This window comes from Thermobia domestica, chromosome 3 (assembly GCF_964235325.1).
Source record: "Thermobia domestica chromosome 3, izTheDome1.hap1.1, whole genome shotgun sequence".
Lineage (NCBI taxonomy): Eukaryota > Metazoa > Arthropoda > Insecta > Zygentoma > Lepismatidae > Thermobia > Thermobia domestica.
This window is the reverse complement of record NC_137456.1, coordinates 308853561-308871738: the sequence shown is the minus strand read 5'-3', so window position 1 is coordinate 308871738 and position 18178 is coordinate 308853561. Positions and strand designations below refer to the sequence as shown.

The 18178-nt window shown below is 34.4% G+C and overlaps 1 protein-coding gene across 5 annotated transcripts in view; it reads right to left on the bottom strand.

The window, feature by feature from the left end:
- The window catches only part of Unc50 (Unc50 RNA binding protein), a 212291-nt gene that overhangs the window by 160313 nt on the left and 33800 nt on the right, over nt 1-18178 (bottom strand). For all 5 annotated transcript variants that reach the window (XM_081752560.1, XM_081752561.1, XM_081752562.1 and 2 more), the window contains exon 3: nt 15843-15994. In XM_081752560.1, the coding sequence (XP_081608686.1) occupies nt 15843-15994 (152 nt within the window). The remainder of the gene's footprint in view (nt 1-15842; nt 15995-18178) is intronic.

Here is an 18178-nt window from a genome sequence, read left to right as displayed (position 1 = left end):
ATGTTGGCCACCATCGGTTCCATTGAAAAGTGGCCAATTTAGACAGGTGGCCAACTTATAGAAAATAAGTGTGATTCATGTATTATTAGAATAGGATTTCTAGTATTACTTGATTGTAAAATTTTAATAAGCAATGGCACGACAGCTACTTTTAAATAATGTATATACAGTAATCATAACAATATACAGTACTAGAAGAAATTACGTATTTCATGGGGGTTCATTCTAGACATATTTATTTTATTCTTTTGGCGCATACGCACATTCTGATTTTACCGTTAACTACCTCTTGTTAATGAGCTACAAGTGTTTCCCTCAGAGCAAAAGATGTTTTGAGAAAATCTTAAGGAAATTCATATCTCAAAATCTCCGCTACCTTTCGACAAGCTATCAGGTGCCAATAGTTGATAATTAAGATGGTTAGCTTTAACCTTGAGAATTTTCCCTCGGGAATTATTAAAGCTCCCCACTGATGAAAGGAGCCGATATAGCTAATGCTTCTACCAAAACAGACAGGGTAAACAAATACGTACAACCATTTTCTGAATTCCTGTACGTGCTTTTTCTTATTCACATCTTCCGTCACCACCCCTTTATCAGGGTAGTGTTCTGCTATTGACCTCCAAGAACAAATCATGGGAATCCATGCGTCTTCAGTCACAAATACAGAACATCTGCCCCTCATGTGGGAATGTGAAAGAGTTAAGAAAAATAACTAAACGGTACTTTGCATGGCCAAGATACGCAGGTAAATTATCATTATTATCATAGGGTAGACATGGCCTCAATGCGGCCAACTTCCAAGATAGGTAGGTGGACAACTTACAAAGTAATAAGTAACGAATGTCTTATAGGAAAATGCAGGTTCAAAACGATCCAGGTCAAGATAAGCAGGTGGCCAAGTTGACAGGTTTCACTGTATTAAGGAAAACATCTGAAAACAGCAAACTGTTTCAAGGTTTCTCGACGTATTTTATTCCGCTATGCTACCAACTAAAACATGGTGTTAGTTTGTGTGGCGGAGGCGATGATGATGATGATTTTTGTAGCCGCTTACCGGATCTGTCCCCGCTGTCCCAACAACGAGTACTTTCAGGAGATCTGAACTTACCTGGTTAAGACATCAAAGAACATTTTCAAAAAGGGAATTACAGAACTTTTCCCGGATGGCTCTCAGGTTTCGACAATGGGATGAGCGTCAAGCACCGAGAGGTTCGGATATCTCGTCTCGAAATCCTCACGGACATCCAGATGTTCACTCAGACCATGACACACAAAATATCATTTACACATACAACGAAAACTCATTAAATAAAATAATACTATGCTTATTCATTAAATGCACTATGTGTAAATACATATATATATATATATATATATATATATATATATATATATATATATATATATATATATATATATATATATATATATATATATATATATAAGAAAAACAATCACAACACTAAACACTGATAAAGATGTAAACACTCAACTATTTCTACAAACATAAAATTACACTTCACATTTTACGATATTGCAACCCTTTAAGAATGTATCACGTATACATATATACATATGAATGAAATATTACATTTGGGGGTTCAACACAAATACTTTTCTCACACCAATAACTAATGCACATGGGGGTTAGCACTGTGGGGTAACACTGAAAATAATCCCACGACGTAGGTTCCTTGCGGCTCCGCTGAGAATCTACTAAAAGCTTAAGTGACGTATCTATGGAGTGAATGTCTGTCAGCACTGTATAAGAATAAAAAATTTACCGTAAACTGGTTCTCACTGGGTCAGCGCAGCGGACCCGGGACTTCACTAAATGAGAGTTAGCCGCTATGCAAGTCCTTGGGCAGCTAATTAGGCTGATGTCCCTTTGCGTAATTCTATAGCGCATTAAATGAACATGTTGGCTGTATCTAGGGATGTGCACGAGACGAGTCGAGACAGGATTTTCCTGACAAAATTCGAGTCGAGACACGGCTCTTGCAATAGAGAAATATACATTTTTCGAGTCGAGACATCACTTTTACAGCACATTTTCGAGACGAGACAGACACAAATCTTGTCTCGTACGCATCCCTGGCTGTATCGACACACGAGAAAACTCCTCGAGCTAGGTGCTCCAGGTACGAGCTGGGTTGACCAACTGGTCAATATTGGCAGTTCATTTTAACACTAGAAGGACCAAGCCGTCATTTTGACGGCATCACGTATAACAATTTTCTATATCTCACATATTTCTTTGAGTTATATAACCATACTTTAGAACTTTTATTATTTTAAAGAGAGGTTTGATATAGCACATAAACATTGTGTGTCTATTTTAAATAAATACATATTTTTGTTGTATACCCCTAGAAGGACCAGACCGTCAATTTGACTGCCTCATTTAATAATCTATATTTTGTTGTTGACGTGGACAGTTTTTCAGGTTGTACGCTATATGATAGTATCTCTGTTGGAAATAATAAATTTTGAAATATTTTACATTAGTTTTTACAACGAGTTTGCTATTTGATATACGTTTTATTTCTGCTTTTTATTGCTGTAAGGGAGAAAAATATGGTACTTCTTTGAATGATTTTCTTCTTCAATTATGTTCGTATCTCGTTGGTAATATTGTTCTCTGTATACATAAAGGTTTTCTTGAAGGTACATATGAATAATTACAAAAGCAACATGAGACCTGATAAAATGTTACGTGCTTTCTAATATTAGAGTGAAAATGAATTTCGCCTGGAAGAACAACAGGGAGATTACTTTGATGAAAACAGCAGTAGTAGCGAAATGAAGTGTCTGAAGCTACTTCTTCGGATAATAGGAAGGAGACAGATATAGAAGTTTCCAGAAGCAATCAATCAAATATCTTTATAGCAGGTCATGGGACACATTGGAGTAAAGTGGACACGCAAAACAATGCTGGGCCTCATACGACATCCTTCGCGAGAAACCTGTTTGTTATATTATGCGTTACATCATATTGAAGATGATGATTTTGGTAGTGCTTTTTGCTTGTTCATAGACGGGACATTGCTGAGAAACATTCTGAAATGCACCGTTATTGAAGCTACACCGTCAAGATTCTCTTTGGCCATTGTCAATTGCAGGACCCGTTTCATTTCGTGCAATATTGAAATTTCATGTAGCTTCAGATATACCCGTAAAGAAACTATAGAACGTAAGGTGTGGACCAGTGTTTTACAGAAAGATTATGGAAAGGAAGATATTTCTTCAAATAATGAAGTATCTTCGATTTGATGAAAAGTACCCTAGGTCTTCAATGTTGAGAGCAAACAAGCTTGCTTTGGCATCATCTGTGTAGAACTTATTCATAGAGAATTGTATCAGGCACTGTAAAACCCACGACAGTGTTTGTGTGGATGAACAGTTTTTTCCAGTAAGATGAGATGCAAATACATTTAGTACTATATGCCAAACAAGCCTGACAAATTTGGAATCAAATGTGGTTGCTTGTGGCTGTAAAGTCACGGTATGAACTCAAAGGCATTCCCTACCTGGGAAACGACTAAGAACGATGTCGAGACTTCCAGTTAGGCGAATATATTGTTCTGAAGACGATGAATCCTTTTCTCAACAGAGGACTGAATGTTACTTGCGATAACTTTTCTTACAAGTTAAAAATTAGCCGAATCTTTGAAAAAGAAAGAGAAGACCTTTATTGGTAGTATGCGTCCAAATAGAAGAGAACTCCCCAAAATGTGCTTGAATCGGAAAGAAAAGGATATGTTCACTACAAACGTTTATGGATATCAATAAGAAAATCCACTCACACTACACAAGTTTAAGACCGAGACAAGTGTTGCTGTCTTGAGTTCAGTGTACGGTATACAAGTTGAAATAAATTATATTAAAAATGCAAATTTACTTTCATGTAATAAAAAGTATGAAACAAAAATAATTACTTTGGTGTATTATACACAGGGTCTGTGCTAAAGAAAAATAGCAAAGCCAATGTCTACAGGGCAGGTAGGGTGACCACCTGACTAGTAAAAAAGGATTTCATACGTAGGAATGTACGTATTATTCCTTTATTTTAATTTTTCATGTCACTGTCCTGTGAGCGAACTTCCGATATTAATATTACATTTAACATATTGACGGGTTTAGTGGATCACCCTGTATTATGTCACGGAAAAAAACTTACATAAAACATAAGCTAGTCTATTAAACAGATTAAATTAAAGCTAAAATAAGGGAAATATAAAGAAAAATGATGTAAATCCTTTCCAATTAAATAGCCGTCAAAATGACGGCTCGGTACTTCTAGGGAGGTAAAAATTTTGGTCCTTCTAGTGTTAAAATGTAATCCGGTTAAGCCACCTGTATGGATATGCAAATTAAATGTTGAAAGAATCTGCGTTAATTTACAGTTCACTGGCCACAATGTAGAAGAAAACGATGATAACTTGGTCGTGAGAAGTTCTAGATAAAAAAAGTGGCTGAACACTATTGCCAGGCGACAGTCTAGCTAGGTCGCAGCTGTCCCTGCTAGTATGTCCATAAGTAATTGAAGAAAACACCTAATTTAGTTCCAAATAACTTTACAATGTAGTCTTTGCATATTAATGAGTACGGAAGAAACACTGAAGGATCCAATTAGTATATATATATATATATATATATATATCTATAGAGAGAGAGAGAGAGAGAGTTCAGAAAATGAATGTGGTCTTTATTACTTACTAAAATCTTCCCACCGTGAAAAAACGTTCCACATGTATGTATTTGTGAACGATGAAAGACTATTGTTCTAATTCGTGGGAAAGAAATCGGTTACTAGCAGCTCCCATCGAAGAAAGAAATTATTTGCGTCACAAAAATAAAGTACGAATCGAGGAAGTGTTTTTTCCTTCCAAAATATACAGAGCATCCACAAAAATTACTTATATAACCTGGTAACGGTTATATAATAATAATAATAATAATAATAATAATAATAATAATAATAATAATAATAATAATAATAATAATAATAGAATATAAAGTTTTCTATTGGAGAAAAATTTGTACTTCACTCAATATACCGTCTAATTCTTTACATTCTTATCCCCCAAATTAACGTTTAATAAGATTGTTTCATGTATTTTTGCTCTAAATAGCAATAAAAAAATATTTTGAGAAAAACTGACTACGTCCAAATCCTAACTTTCATTACCCATAACTCAAGAAGTAAAGACTTGTACAGTCCGCAGCAAAAAACCTGCAACATGAGCATGTAAGTCTATTGTGAAACTACGCCTAACAGCCCAGGGAATCAACGTAACATCTAAGTTGCACGAATCACGCCAGAAGAAACCTTGGCGTCCTCCCCTCCACACTTATTTTGGAACAAAAGATTTCGTCGTTTCACAATAAACTTACATACTAATCTTGCAGGTTTTTTGCTGCGGACTGTACACTACAGGGTAGTCCATAATTATGAATATGAAGTTTGAAAGACTGCGGTAAAGAAACTAGCAACGTAACGACACATGCCTGGAGACGAAGAGCGACGTTGTTACAAGCTACCTGACAGACCCGTACTGGTATCCTGTGGAACTCTTCTGTGTTAGCTTCCCGTAGTTCGGCCAAATTGCGTCCTTCAAAACGAGAGATCGAGCTGGCCACTCCACGTCGACCGATCCAGCGGTTAGGGAATGTTTCGTTCAGCCACTCTCGCACTGGTATGGCATATGGCATAGTGGCCGTTATCCCCATTCTCAGGCTACACAGTGTTACCATATCGAAACTTTTTGTCCAGAATTACAAATACTAGTCAGTCAAACGGGCCACCTGTACAATATTTCACAAGCTTTTATAGCAGGTCAAGGTCTAAAAGCATGCCAGGTTTGACCCAAATCGGACAACTTCAGGTGAATTCGTATGTTATATAATATCCTTGTGACTTCTTTTTAACTAAATGAAGGATGAAAAACTTAGCAAAGAGAAAGTACGTATGTTCAATCCATAGTATTTAAATATATTAATTAATGATGCAATAACTGCATAACGTGGAGAGCCATTACAAGACAGTAAGGAATTTTACATCTTAAAATATTTTCGTCCAAAGTGTCACTACTGGTGAAATATCAGAAATGTAGAATGTATTGTCACTGATAATGTTAGCTAATAAGATCAGTTTTATTGATCTGTAACATTCATGAAAAACTTTGCACTGAAACTTATTCACGTTTTTCAGGTTACTATTTAAAAGAAGAACGTATGAAATACGACCAGCGCTGCTGAACATGGGAACAGTCTTTATACACCAGTTTCCTGAATCTCGTGATGGATGTATACCTAGTGGTTGTACAAAATCCAAAAAATTATACAAACTTATATGACTAGTCGAAAATGTATCATCAATAAAAATGAAATGAACAGTGATTACATATAATAGTTCATTTTCTTATTTTTTAAATTTATTTTCATTTTCTTATTTTAGTTCATTTATTTATTTTTATGCATGATTATACCATCCCATCTCCTGTTGGTTTTCTTTGTCCATATTTAATGGATAGTTGTTATTTAATGCAACCATACATCGTAATGAACGTTACCAAACTCAACGAGATATAGCCTGTCATAGAGCACTATCTACCGCTTGTATGTGTGTCTGTGTGTGTGTGTGTATGTTGAGACATTTCTCTTAAGTTCATGAAAAAAAAGAACTTGAAAACTCGATCAGCTGATTAGTTAAATAAACTTGTATATGGAAACATTGGCTCTGTAGGTCAATGTCATGGTTCTGATATTCGTTTGTTCGAAGTGACTAAAACGCCATCTATCTTTTGTATTCTACCCGTATCTATTACGTTTCCTTTAGATTGAAACATGAGGTAAGCAGGGGTAGGAGCTTAGAAATTGTGTCCGTTAAATTGATAACTAGTTAAATGTGATTTCGGAATAGTGTGTGGATAATAATGCTCCTACACAGAAAGTAGCCGGATTAATTAAGTGTAATGTATGTAAGTGCCATTGATATGCAGCTCGTCAGGAAATTGTAAGTACAAAATTTTAATCTATTTTTTTTTTCTTTCCATTTCGGCCCAACTGTTACAACTTTTTGGTGAGTGTATGTCTTTGGTCACTAGTTTAATATATATATTGTTATATTTGGGGATTAAATTCAATTTGTGTAGATATTTGATATATGAAACCTGTCAAAAGTACAACCAGTAAAATTAATTTAGAATATAAAGTAGTGGAATGCGAATGTATAAAAATTTCCGGACTACTATTCAAATTGGGAAAGGGTTCCAGTTAACATTGAGTGAAGTTGTTTTGTGTCTGCACAGTTATATTGTTATTGTTGAATTTACATTTATGTTGAAGAAATTATACAATAAATTGTTCGAGTTGAAGTATATTTATAATTTTCACGAAAAGGATTACTTGCCCAACCTACTCCGCATTAAGGGGAATCCTAAAATACCCTTTCATAGGTAGTGGATTACTTGGTAACAAGACTGCCGCTACATATAAATATAAATTACCTCATGTTTCAATCTCGGAACTTAAACCTTAATGCGTGAGGGCAATAAGAAGTGGATTTCGAATCTGGTTGTGATTAAAAACAAGAAAAACGAAAATAAAATTTGTATTAGTCTACTATTTGTAAGCTGGATAAAAGGAAAGAAATTAATTTCATTAAGTATATAAATCTTTCGGTTATTGGTACCATTAGAAAAGAAAAGAAAAAATGAGTCATTGGCAAGCGGCATACGAAGCTAGGGGTAGTATGTTACGTAATAACAGAGTCGCAGTAGCTGACCCTCCCCTTATTTCATTTGACGATGAGAGAGAAGGTCGTAGGTGTGAAGGGCAGGAAAATCAGAGAGGGGGGAATTTCTTGTCGTTCTCACATACACCTGTTCATGAAAATAGACAAGCAGTGTTGCGAGCTCCCATAACCTGTAACTTTCAAAAACAATTTTCGCAAAGTATTTTTAATTCTTTAGAAAAGCAAATATATGATATACCGGTAATAGATGGAACAGATGGTATGTTAGTATGTCATTTTCTTTTGAAACTTGATATGTTAATAGTAAAGGAAATTGCTCCCGTAGAGGCGATTTTAGTATCGAGTTTACAGAGGTGTAGGAAGCAAGCTTATGAAGAGTTGCAGCGCTTGTTAACAATAACTACAGATTGGGGTCATATCTGTCATTCATTATTATTAAAATTTGTCACACCCTTGATTAATACGGAATTTATGAAGGTATCATTATATAGAGTAATGCAAGAAAATGAAAATTTATTAAACTTTTTACAAGAGAAACTAAGTACATTAAATGTTTTAGAAATTAACATGCCTGAAGATGAAATTTGTAAATTAATAAGTAATTTAGTTACTCCCGAAATTCGTAATCTGTTGTTGATACTTAGTGTTCCAAAAACGGTAAATGAATATGTAGATTTTGCGGAAAGTTTCGAAATTAATGACAAATATAAACAAGATTATAAAAATGTAGTTAAAAGTGAAAAGGTTTGTTTACCACGGGTAAAAACTCCTCTTAGAAGTGCCAGGACAAATTATATGTCAACACCTTTTAATAGACAGAATAGACTGAGTTATCAAAATTTAAATGAAAATAAAACCGGAGTTCATAGTGCGTACTCTCATAGTGCAAGGGAAGATCATGGAAGCTTATTACAATTGCCCATCAGTATATGCCATACTTTATATCCCTGTATAATAGATACTGGCTCGACTCTATGCTTAATAGAAAACAGTGTTTTAGAAGAAATCCGTACGAAATGCAAGCCTAAAATAAAACAAGTAAATTACTCTGTGACCATCATGCAAGGGAATGAGTTGTTAGTGCGTGAGTTGGTGCAACTTATTTTCTTTATACACGGTGTCCGTTTTACGGCGTGGTTTGGAGTTGTTAACCATCCAAAATTAAAATTATTATTGGGTTTAGACTTTTTACGGGATAATTACGCCCATATAAATATAAACGCTCGAGAACTTCTTTTTGAGAAATTGAAAATGCAAGTAAAGTTACAACCTTTTGAGAATAACCCAGTTGGTATGAACAGTGATCTGTGCGCTTTCCAATATCATTTCAGGCCTACTCGGAGAGATCCCAGACACCTTGGCGCCAGAGTTTGTGATCGATTCGAGGGGACTAGGTCTGAAGGTGCAGCTTTACAATATGGTGGCAGTTCTTTTTCCTGTAACCTGACATCACCAACCCAAACCAGCAAGGCTAAGCAGTTTCCAAGGAGGCCTCGACGTTATGGCAACCAGACCAAGCAGACAACCAGTGGCGTAGGCGAGTCCAGGAGTAGGGCGGAGAACCGTACTAAGGCAAAGACCAAGGAGACAGTTGCACTTGAGAATACTGATACTGCTGTTTATGAAGATGTTCCACCTGGCACGAGAATCTTTAATCCATTGTATAAGGAGGCAGATAAAGAGGGAGATGGAGAAGAAGCATTAAAAGGTAGTGTAAATTTTGAAAATATTTATGATGAAAATTTGATACCGTATGTTAAACAATTACTTAATGATTACAAAGAAGTAATAACCGATAAGTTAGGGCATGTTCGTGATTATTTATATGAAATTCAATTAACAGATCCTTCACCAAGCATTACTCAACCATATATGATTCCTAAATATAAAATGAAAGAACTTGATTTGTTTTTAGACAAATTAATAGAACAGGGTGTTATTGAAGAAATAAATAGTAGCCCATACATTTCACCCTGCTTCCTCGTTACTAATCGAGATCAATCCAAGAGATTAGTGATTAATTATGGCCAAATTAATTCTAAATTGTTATTGACTGGATTTCCGAGTCCGAATTTAGAATCTATTATTTCTAATATAGGTAAACACCATCTGTATACATTAATTGATGTTCGATCCGCATTTCATCAATTGGAGATTAAACCTGAGTGTAGGAATATAACTGCATTTGCTACACCAAATAGATTATTACAGTATTGTCGCCTACCGATGGGAATGGCAGTTTCACCATTCGTTTTGTCCAGTTTAATGCATAAGATCTTTCGTGATATAGAAGGGGATTATTTAGATATTTACTGTGATGACTTAATAATTCACTCGGATAGTGTTGAAAAACATAAAGAAATTTTAGAAAAGGTGTTAAAAAGGTTGAAAGATTGGGGGATTACTATTAGTCCACACAAAGCTCAGTTTATGAAATCAAAAGTGAAAATATTAGGATATGAGTTCTCTAATGGTCAAATGAGAATAGATGATGAGAGAGTAAGAGCGATTAAAGAAATACCCAGACCGAAAAATAAACGTGCCTTAAATAGAATGTTGGGATTTCTTAATTATTATCTTAGATATGTAAAAGATTATTCAGAACTTTTGAGTCCATTATATGCTATGAGATCACCCACAGTTCCATTTATCTGGGGGAAGGAGGAAGACGATTTATTGGAGAAAATTAAGGAAGCTATTATTAACCATATTGTTCTTAAAGTGCCAGATATGAATGCGCCCTTCGTTTTACATGTCGATGCTTCCACCAAAAATTATGGTGCTATATTAAGCCAGTACGATGACGATGGAAAACTTAGACCTGTTTACTTTTTGAGTAAACGTGTTCCTCCATCAGATTGGTCGAAAAGCATTTTTGATCTTGAACTTTCTAGTTTAGTTCATGCGCTTGATAAATTTGACATGTATCTTCATAAGAAATTCACAATTTATTGTGATAATTCAGCCTTGACGTGGATACTTAAAAATCATAAACGTCAAAGAAAATACGGCTCTCTTATTGAAAAGGTGAGTCGATATCAATTTGATATTATTCATTTGCGGAGTGAGCGCAATATGGCAGATTTTTTAACTAGGATGCATAATTATATCGATTATACACCTCCTTCATCAGATATAGTGGAAATTGATAAGGTGGATGATAAAGAAGTACACTTGAATTTTGTTAATTTCTGGAATAATCCTTTCTTTCATAAGCCATTAGGAGATCATCAACGAGAGGACCCTAATTTAAATACTATAATACAAGAATTAGAAAGGGGACAGGTAAAGGAACCTTATGTTCTTAAAAATGGTATCCTTCTGAAGAAAACTAAAGGTAAACAATATGGAGGTTTAAGAGCTGTTGTACCAGAGTCTCTTAAGTATAGTGTGATTAAATTTCATCATCAAGACCCTGTAGGTGGGGGTCATAGTGGGGTCCAACGAACGATAGCAAAAGTGGCTATACGTTATACTTTTCCTAATTTATTCCAAGAAATTAGAGATTTTGTTCAGAGATGTACGACTTGTCAGCTATGTAGGGATAGGAATAGACTTCCTTATGGTACCTACTATACTCAGAAAGAGAAATATCCTAATAATTCTCTATTTTTAGATGTAATGGGGCCTTGGCCTATCAGTAATGGGTTTAAATATGTATTAGTCTTAACCGATGGTTTTTCTAGATTTGTCATTATCGAACCTCTTAGGAATTTGAGTTCAAAGTCTATATGTTTGAAATTAGATAAAATATTTTATTCTTACGGATTTCCAAATAAGGTGATTCATGACAATGCTGGATATCTGCAAAGCGATTATTTCAAACATTATTTATTTAGTTTAGGCATTAAAAACATTTGTACTACTCCTTATTCCATGTCAAGCAATTTAACAGAAAGACAAAATAAAAATATAAAATTAATTTTGAAAACCTATATTTATAAAAATCAAACTAAGTGGTCTAAGTATATTTATCAAGTCCAGTACACATTAAATAGTAGTGAAAATTCTGTAACTCGTAAAACTCCAAGTGAGGTATACTTAGGAAGAAAGATGTTTAATCCTTTAGATGTAAACTGGATTTTAGATCTAGGAATTCTTGAAAGTACTCCAGATAAAGCTGAGATGAGTAAAACTATTGTAGATAATATTGAATTGGCCTGGAAAAGGAAAGAGAAATTGTATTCTAGAAAACATAGAGATATAGATTTACCTATTGGAGAAAAAGTATTGGTTAAGAAAGTAACTAAATCTTCTTTGGAAAAACGTTATCAACCTAAATTAGATAGCCAATATCAGGGTCCGTTCGAAATTATCAGCTATCCGACAAAGAACACAGTGTGGTTACAACTTGTAGCTGATAAGAAAGTAAAGATTAAACGTCATGTCAGTTTCATAAAGAAATTTTATCCAGCAAGAGAAAATAATAATGAAAATAATAATGGAAATTAAGAAAATATGTACAGATTCTGTAATAATAGTAATCCACTTCACTGTTAAAATATATGTTATGTGTTATATATATTTGTGTACTGTGCTCTGTTTGTACAATTCTGCAGGTTCGGAATTGGGTGTTTCTGGCCATGGCTGTGTTTGTTGTGTTTGTCCGAGAGAACCTTCCCATAGAAGAATGGCAATAAATCAGGACCATCAGGTGGATAGGCAAGAACAATACCGTCATCAATCCTGTTATCTTTCTGCAGTTATGGTGCGTGCTTCGTCGATTGGACAATGAACTAAAAGGAGCTCCGAAACAACTAACGATTTGTTTGTGAAGAATTTACATCGGTGAGTTCGTTCCATTATTCTTTACTGCATGCCGTGCATGGAAGATGAACTTACTTCGAAATGTTAAATAACTGTTTGTTTAATTAAACCACCCGGAGAGGTGGGGAATTTAATATGAGACATTTCTCTTAAGTTCATGAAAAAAAAGAACTTGAAAACTCGATCAGCTGATTAGTTAAATAAACTTGTATATGGAAACATTGGCTCTGTAGGTCAATGTCATGGTTCTGATATTCGTTTGTTCGAAGTGACTAAAACGCCATCTATCTTTTGTATTCTACCCGTATCTATTACGTTTCCTTTAGATTGAAACATGAGGTAAGCAGGGGTAGGAGCTTAGAAATTGTGTCCGTTAAATTGATAACTAGTTAAATGTGATTTCGGAATAGTGTGTGGATAATAATGCTCCTACACAGAAAGTAGCCGGATTAATTAAGTGTAATGTATGTAAGTGCCATTGATATGCAGCTCGTCAGGAAATTGTAAGTACAAAATTTTAATCTATTTTTTTTTTCTTTCCATTTCGGCCCAACTGTTACAACTTTTTGGTGAGTGTATGTCTTTGGTCACTAGTTTAATATATATATTGTTATATTTGGGGATTAAATTCAATTTGTGTAGATATTTGATATATGAAACCTGTCAAAAGTACAACCAGTAAAATTAATTTAGAATATAAAGTAGTGGAATGCGAATGTATAAAAATTTCCGGACTACTATTCAAATTGGGAAAGGGTTCCAGTTAACATTGAGTGAAGTTGTTTTGTGTCTGCACAGTTATATTGTTATTGTTGAATTTACATTTATGTTGAAGAAATTATACAATAAATTGTTCGAGTTGAAGTATATTTATAATTTTCACGAAAAGGATTACTTGCCCAACCTACTCCGCATTAAGGGGAATCCTAAAATACCCTTTCATAGGTAGTGGATTACTTGGTAACAAGACTGCCGCTACAATGTGTATGTCAAGGACTTTCATTCTTGCTTGTTGTTGGTCACTATTATCTTGCATGTGAGGATGTCAAAACCGCTGTCTCGCTGTTGTTACGAGAACTTGACACAGATTTCTGTGCAACCGTATGGAAAACTTCATCTACCGTTGTAACAAGTGTTCGAACAAAAAAGGTAATTATATCAAAGACTAGTGTTGAGTCCCCTTCATCACCAGATGTGTTGATTTTACAGCTATGTCTCATACATAAGCCAATATAGGCTATGAAACCTTCTTTTCCGATCGTCCCTCGTAGTACTGCAACCCTTTAAAAACTTTACTATTCGTACACTTTCTACTTACTTCAAGACATTCATCGTTTAGATTATTTTTTACAGATTGCGTATATTTATGGATTCATAACTTAAACACTGCTTAGCATTTAAATTATTAAATTGTCGTCATATAATCAACGTGTGCACGTGCATTACAGAATATGTTTGAAAAACACAAACTAAACTAAACATTCAGATGTAATCATTTATGGCAACTTGACCTGTTATAAGTTTCTGCACGAAAAGACACAGGCAACGGACACGCTCTGAGAATGAATTTGCTTTTAACAGGACATGTCATACATTTTACTTTACACAAACACAAAATTACCCAAATTGTTAGTGCTTTTGTAGAATTACATAAACCATACGTAAGTTCAGGATTATTGCCTAAGTTTGTCTGTTCTTATATATACTTGTTAAGTCAAATTTTCATTAAAATGCATAGAGCGTGGATATATATTCAATTATATCACGTCTTCTTCTCGTAATCAACATTTTAAAGTCAAGAACAATAACTATATGCAAAAGGAAAGAAACCATGTTGTTTGCCTTTTCACCACATAAAACAATCAATAGTTTCATACAATACCAGATACTAAAGATACTTTGGATATTATTCATGGAAAATACAAGTTTTTAAATGCAAAGATATAAAGTGATAAACAGACAAAAAATAAATAAACAAAATAAAATACGAAAGATAATACTTACCATACTTTTGAAACACAAATACATGTAACGGAAAAAAAAATGCTCCGTTACAAGTCTTGGTGAATGTAATTTCGGGCTGATTTCAGATAAAGATGCGCTGAACTATTTCTTAACATTTTCTTTAATTTGCACGGCACCATCTTGCTCCATCATGGTCCCGTAACAAGAGTGGCCCCTGCTTTGGAACCCACTACCACAGAGTTATAGTTTTATTGTATACTAAAGTTGGCTGTTCCATAGTAAGGGTGGTCAACCTGTTTACATTCGAGGGCTACTTTTAGTTTCAGAAATCACTGGTGATATATTTTTCTATTTACTAGCCTGCTAAAGGGACATAAGATAATAACAGTGGTCGATATAGGTAGTATGACAAAGATCACTGCGGTCCCTATCATGACTTGCCCGTCTATGCATTGGCCACCGGTTCGATAGAGTACGGAAAATGAACTGGAAAGATACACAAATTCGCAAAACTTAACTCTGCATTATTATTCCAGGCTCTAGTAATCATCATCCTCATAATCATTAACCAATCTAATTAGTCAATGCAAGGTCACTTTCAGCATATTGAGGACTTTCCTTGTACTTCAATTCACCGCCAACCTCTAGGTTTCTTCGTAAAAATTAAGTTTCTGAACAGAGCTTCACATTCCTCACCAACTATTTCCTCTTTCTTTTTTATCTTCTATCATTCTTCTATCATTCTTTCCACGTAAGTGAGCTTCCCCATGGCTAAGCGGCCAGCGTACGTTCCTGTGTGTGGGAGACCTGGGTTCAATTCCTGGTGGCAGCTGATGTGGTTCGGTTCCCACGTTAAGCTGTAGGTCCACGTCTCATACAGTCTCACTGCTGAAAGGGATGCTAAACTCAAAATCTAATATATCACGTAAGTTCTCAAATAATATTCTAACCATCTTCTTTTCCTCTTCTGTCGCCAGTAACGTTTAATTCTCTCCAATTTTTACAAACCTTTTCATCACTGCTTTATCGTTAAATACAACCTATTTTCTCCATTCTTCTACAGACTCACATTTCGATTGCTTTCAGTTGTTTTCCATCGTTCTTCACTGATAACTACTTTTTTTTTTTTTTTTTTTTAACAATATGTGAGCTAGTTAAAGATTCTTCTTCGTAATTACTTATTAATTTAACATCGATTTTCAAACACACTGTTTTGAAAGTGCAAGTAGCTTCCTCTGATACTGCCACTAAATTCAATTCTGGCTAGTCTCGTAAAACCCACAAAATCCCTGGAGCATCATGATTTGACAAACAAAAAGACCCATAAAAGAAAATATTATATACTTACGCTTTCTATAGTGAAAATTCCTGTATACCTTCTGTGGTGCTATGAAGAGGTAAAGCATTTGCCAAAAGGCGAACTCGAAGTCCATTTGTTCGAATTTCAAGAGTCGCCGAAGATATTTGTAACGTTTCGCTGCTGCAGTCATACAGTCTTGCCTAGAAAACAAATTTAGTAAAAATAAAGATTAATGAATATAGCCAAAGTTATTAAAAGCAATCCTTTTTTTGAAATTCACATTCAGACGATTCGATTTATAATGAAACTCTGGACGCCAATATTATTTAACTGTTTCTAAGATTCACTGAAACAAATAAAAGTGAACTGCATGCAATAATAATGACAATGACATCCAAAATATATTACGGATAACACAATATCTGCTCCTTAAATTTTGTAACTGAACTGAATAGTCAGCAAAATAATAATAAAAGTAATGAAGTATCGACCACAATAATATAAAAAGCAAAACATTCTTTTTATGTGAACTCACATATTATACTAGAATGAGTTTGAGAATCTGAGTGCTATTTTGAAACACCTCTGATTGAGGATGATACATATTTAATCCACTATTTGACACTAATGTAGCAGTAATTGACATACTGTACAAAAAATATTTTAGTTTAAAGAAATGTGTGTGTACATTATACTAGTACATAAAGAAAAAGTTTCATCTACATAAGCACTAATATGTTAAATTTAAATAAGTTTTTTTTTTTAAATGGAACTAAAAAATAATTGACATAGGCTTAATATACGTATTGTTTTCAGACAGTAAAAATGAAGTTTTCAAATAATGTGATAAACAATTGAATTCACTTTTCGACTTTTTTATTCTTCGAATGGCACTTAGGCACTTGTAGTCACCATCTCGCTCTGGCCATCTTTACTCCCAATTCATTCAAAAGAGGTAGGTTGCATGAACTTCAGAGCCGCATTAAAACGAAGGAAGAACGAGGAAAATTTGCTGCCCCGAGTCGATCGGTTGGTAAGTTGACGCATCATTCACTACGTCTCGGCGAGCTTCTAAAGACATTGCATGAAGAGCATTGAACAGAGTCTAACTAAGAGTAATCCGTGAACATAAAAAAATTTTAATTCTGTTACATTAACATCTTTTGAGACTCTTTGGCAAGCACACAGAAACATCTGGCGAAATTTCAAGATCTACTGCTGTGCTCACGACGAGCCCACTGCCACTTGTATATGATATTCAGTACTATATAATGTAATGTAATTACTTACTTAACCTTCGAGTAGTCGCGCCGCGGTCAAAAGCACCGCAGAGAAATTATTTTTTATCGTGTGTTTACCCTGTTTGTTAGACAGACTCAACCGTCCAGCTAATCTTTCCCCGAATGTTGTCAGACCAGGAGAGGCCGACATAAGCGACGACAAAGTGTAAAACAGTGTAAAATTGAAGATAACCTAAAGTAATTCAATGTAGTGCTGTATAGGTGAAGTTTCCGTACCGTAAAATAATTCAATGCAAATTTGATTTGATTTCAATATAGCGCCCCTTTCAGCATCGAGGCTATATGAGACATCAACCTACTGCTTTAACGTAGGATCCGAACCACATGAGCTCCCACCGGGAATCGAACTCGGAAGTCCCACGCCAAAGGCGCGTATGCTAACCGCTTAGCTACGAGTAAGTTCTAATTGAATATAAAATACGCTGTGAAGTTTTGTTTTATTGTTATGAGTATATAGCATTTATTTTAATAATTTACTATTGCATTTCTAATTTTAGACGAACCAAAGCGTTGACTTCCAAATGTATTATTATAAAAAAAAAGAAATCTTGTATTTCGTTACAAAAACAAAAGAACATAATCAGAATTCGAATTTTCAATAAAACCAGTGCGTAGTTATCTATTTAAAGAGATATGTAACAAAGAAAAACATATTTTATTCCAAATAATAATAATAATAATAATAATAATAATAATAATAATAATAATAATAATAAAAACAGTAGATGTCTAAAGTAGGTTTCTCTAATAGTTGGCCAAGTCCATCTCCAGACAGGCAGTGGGGTGGAAATCATAGTCTCAGATTTTCCTGAAATTTTAACATGGGAAACTATGACATAATAGGAGTACAATGTATATTTGGCTTTCTTTTTTATAAAAATATTACCCAAGATACAGCTCTTCAAAGTTGACTCTTCGGATCCCGGTTACGAATATTAGAATTTTTTTTAAAAATGTTTTTTTTTTTTTTTACAGTATCAACAATGTGGTAGCTATGATTTTTTAATTTTTTTTATATGTTTTGATGAGGAAGCTGTGTTACATCATATAAACAAGGAAAGCAGGACCTATCCTCAAAAGCAA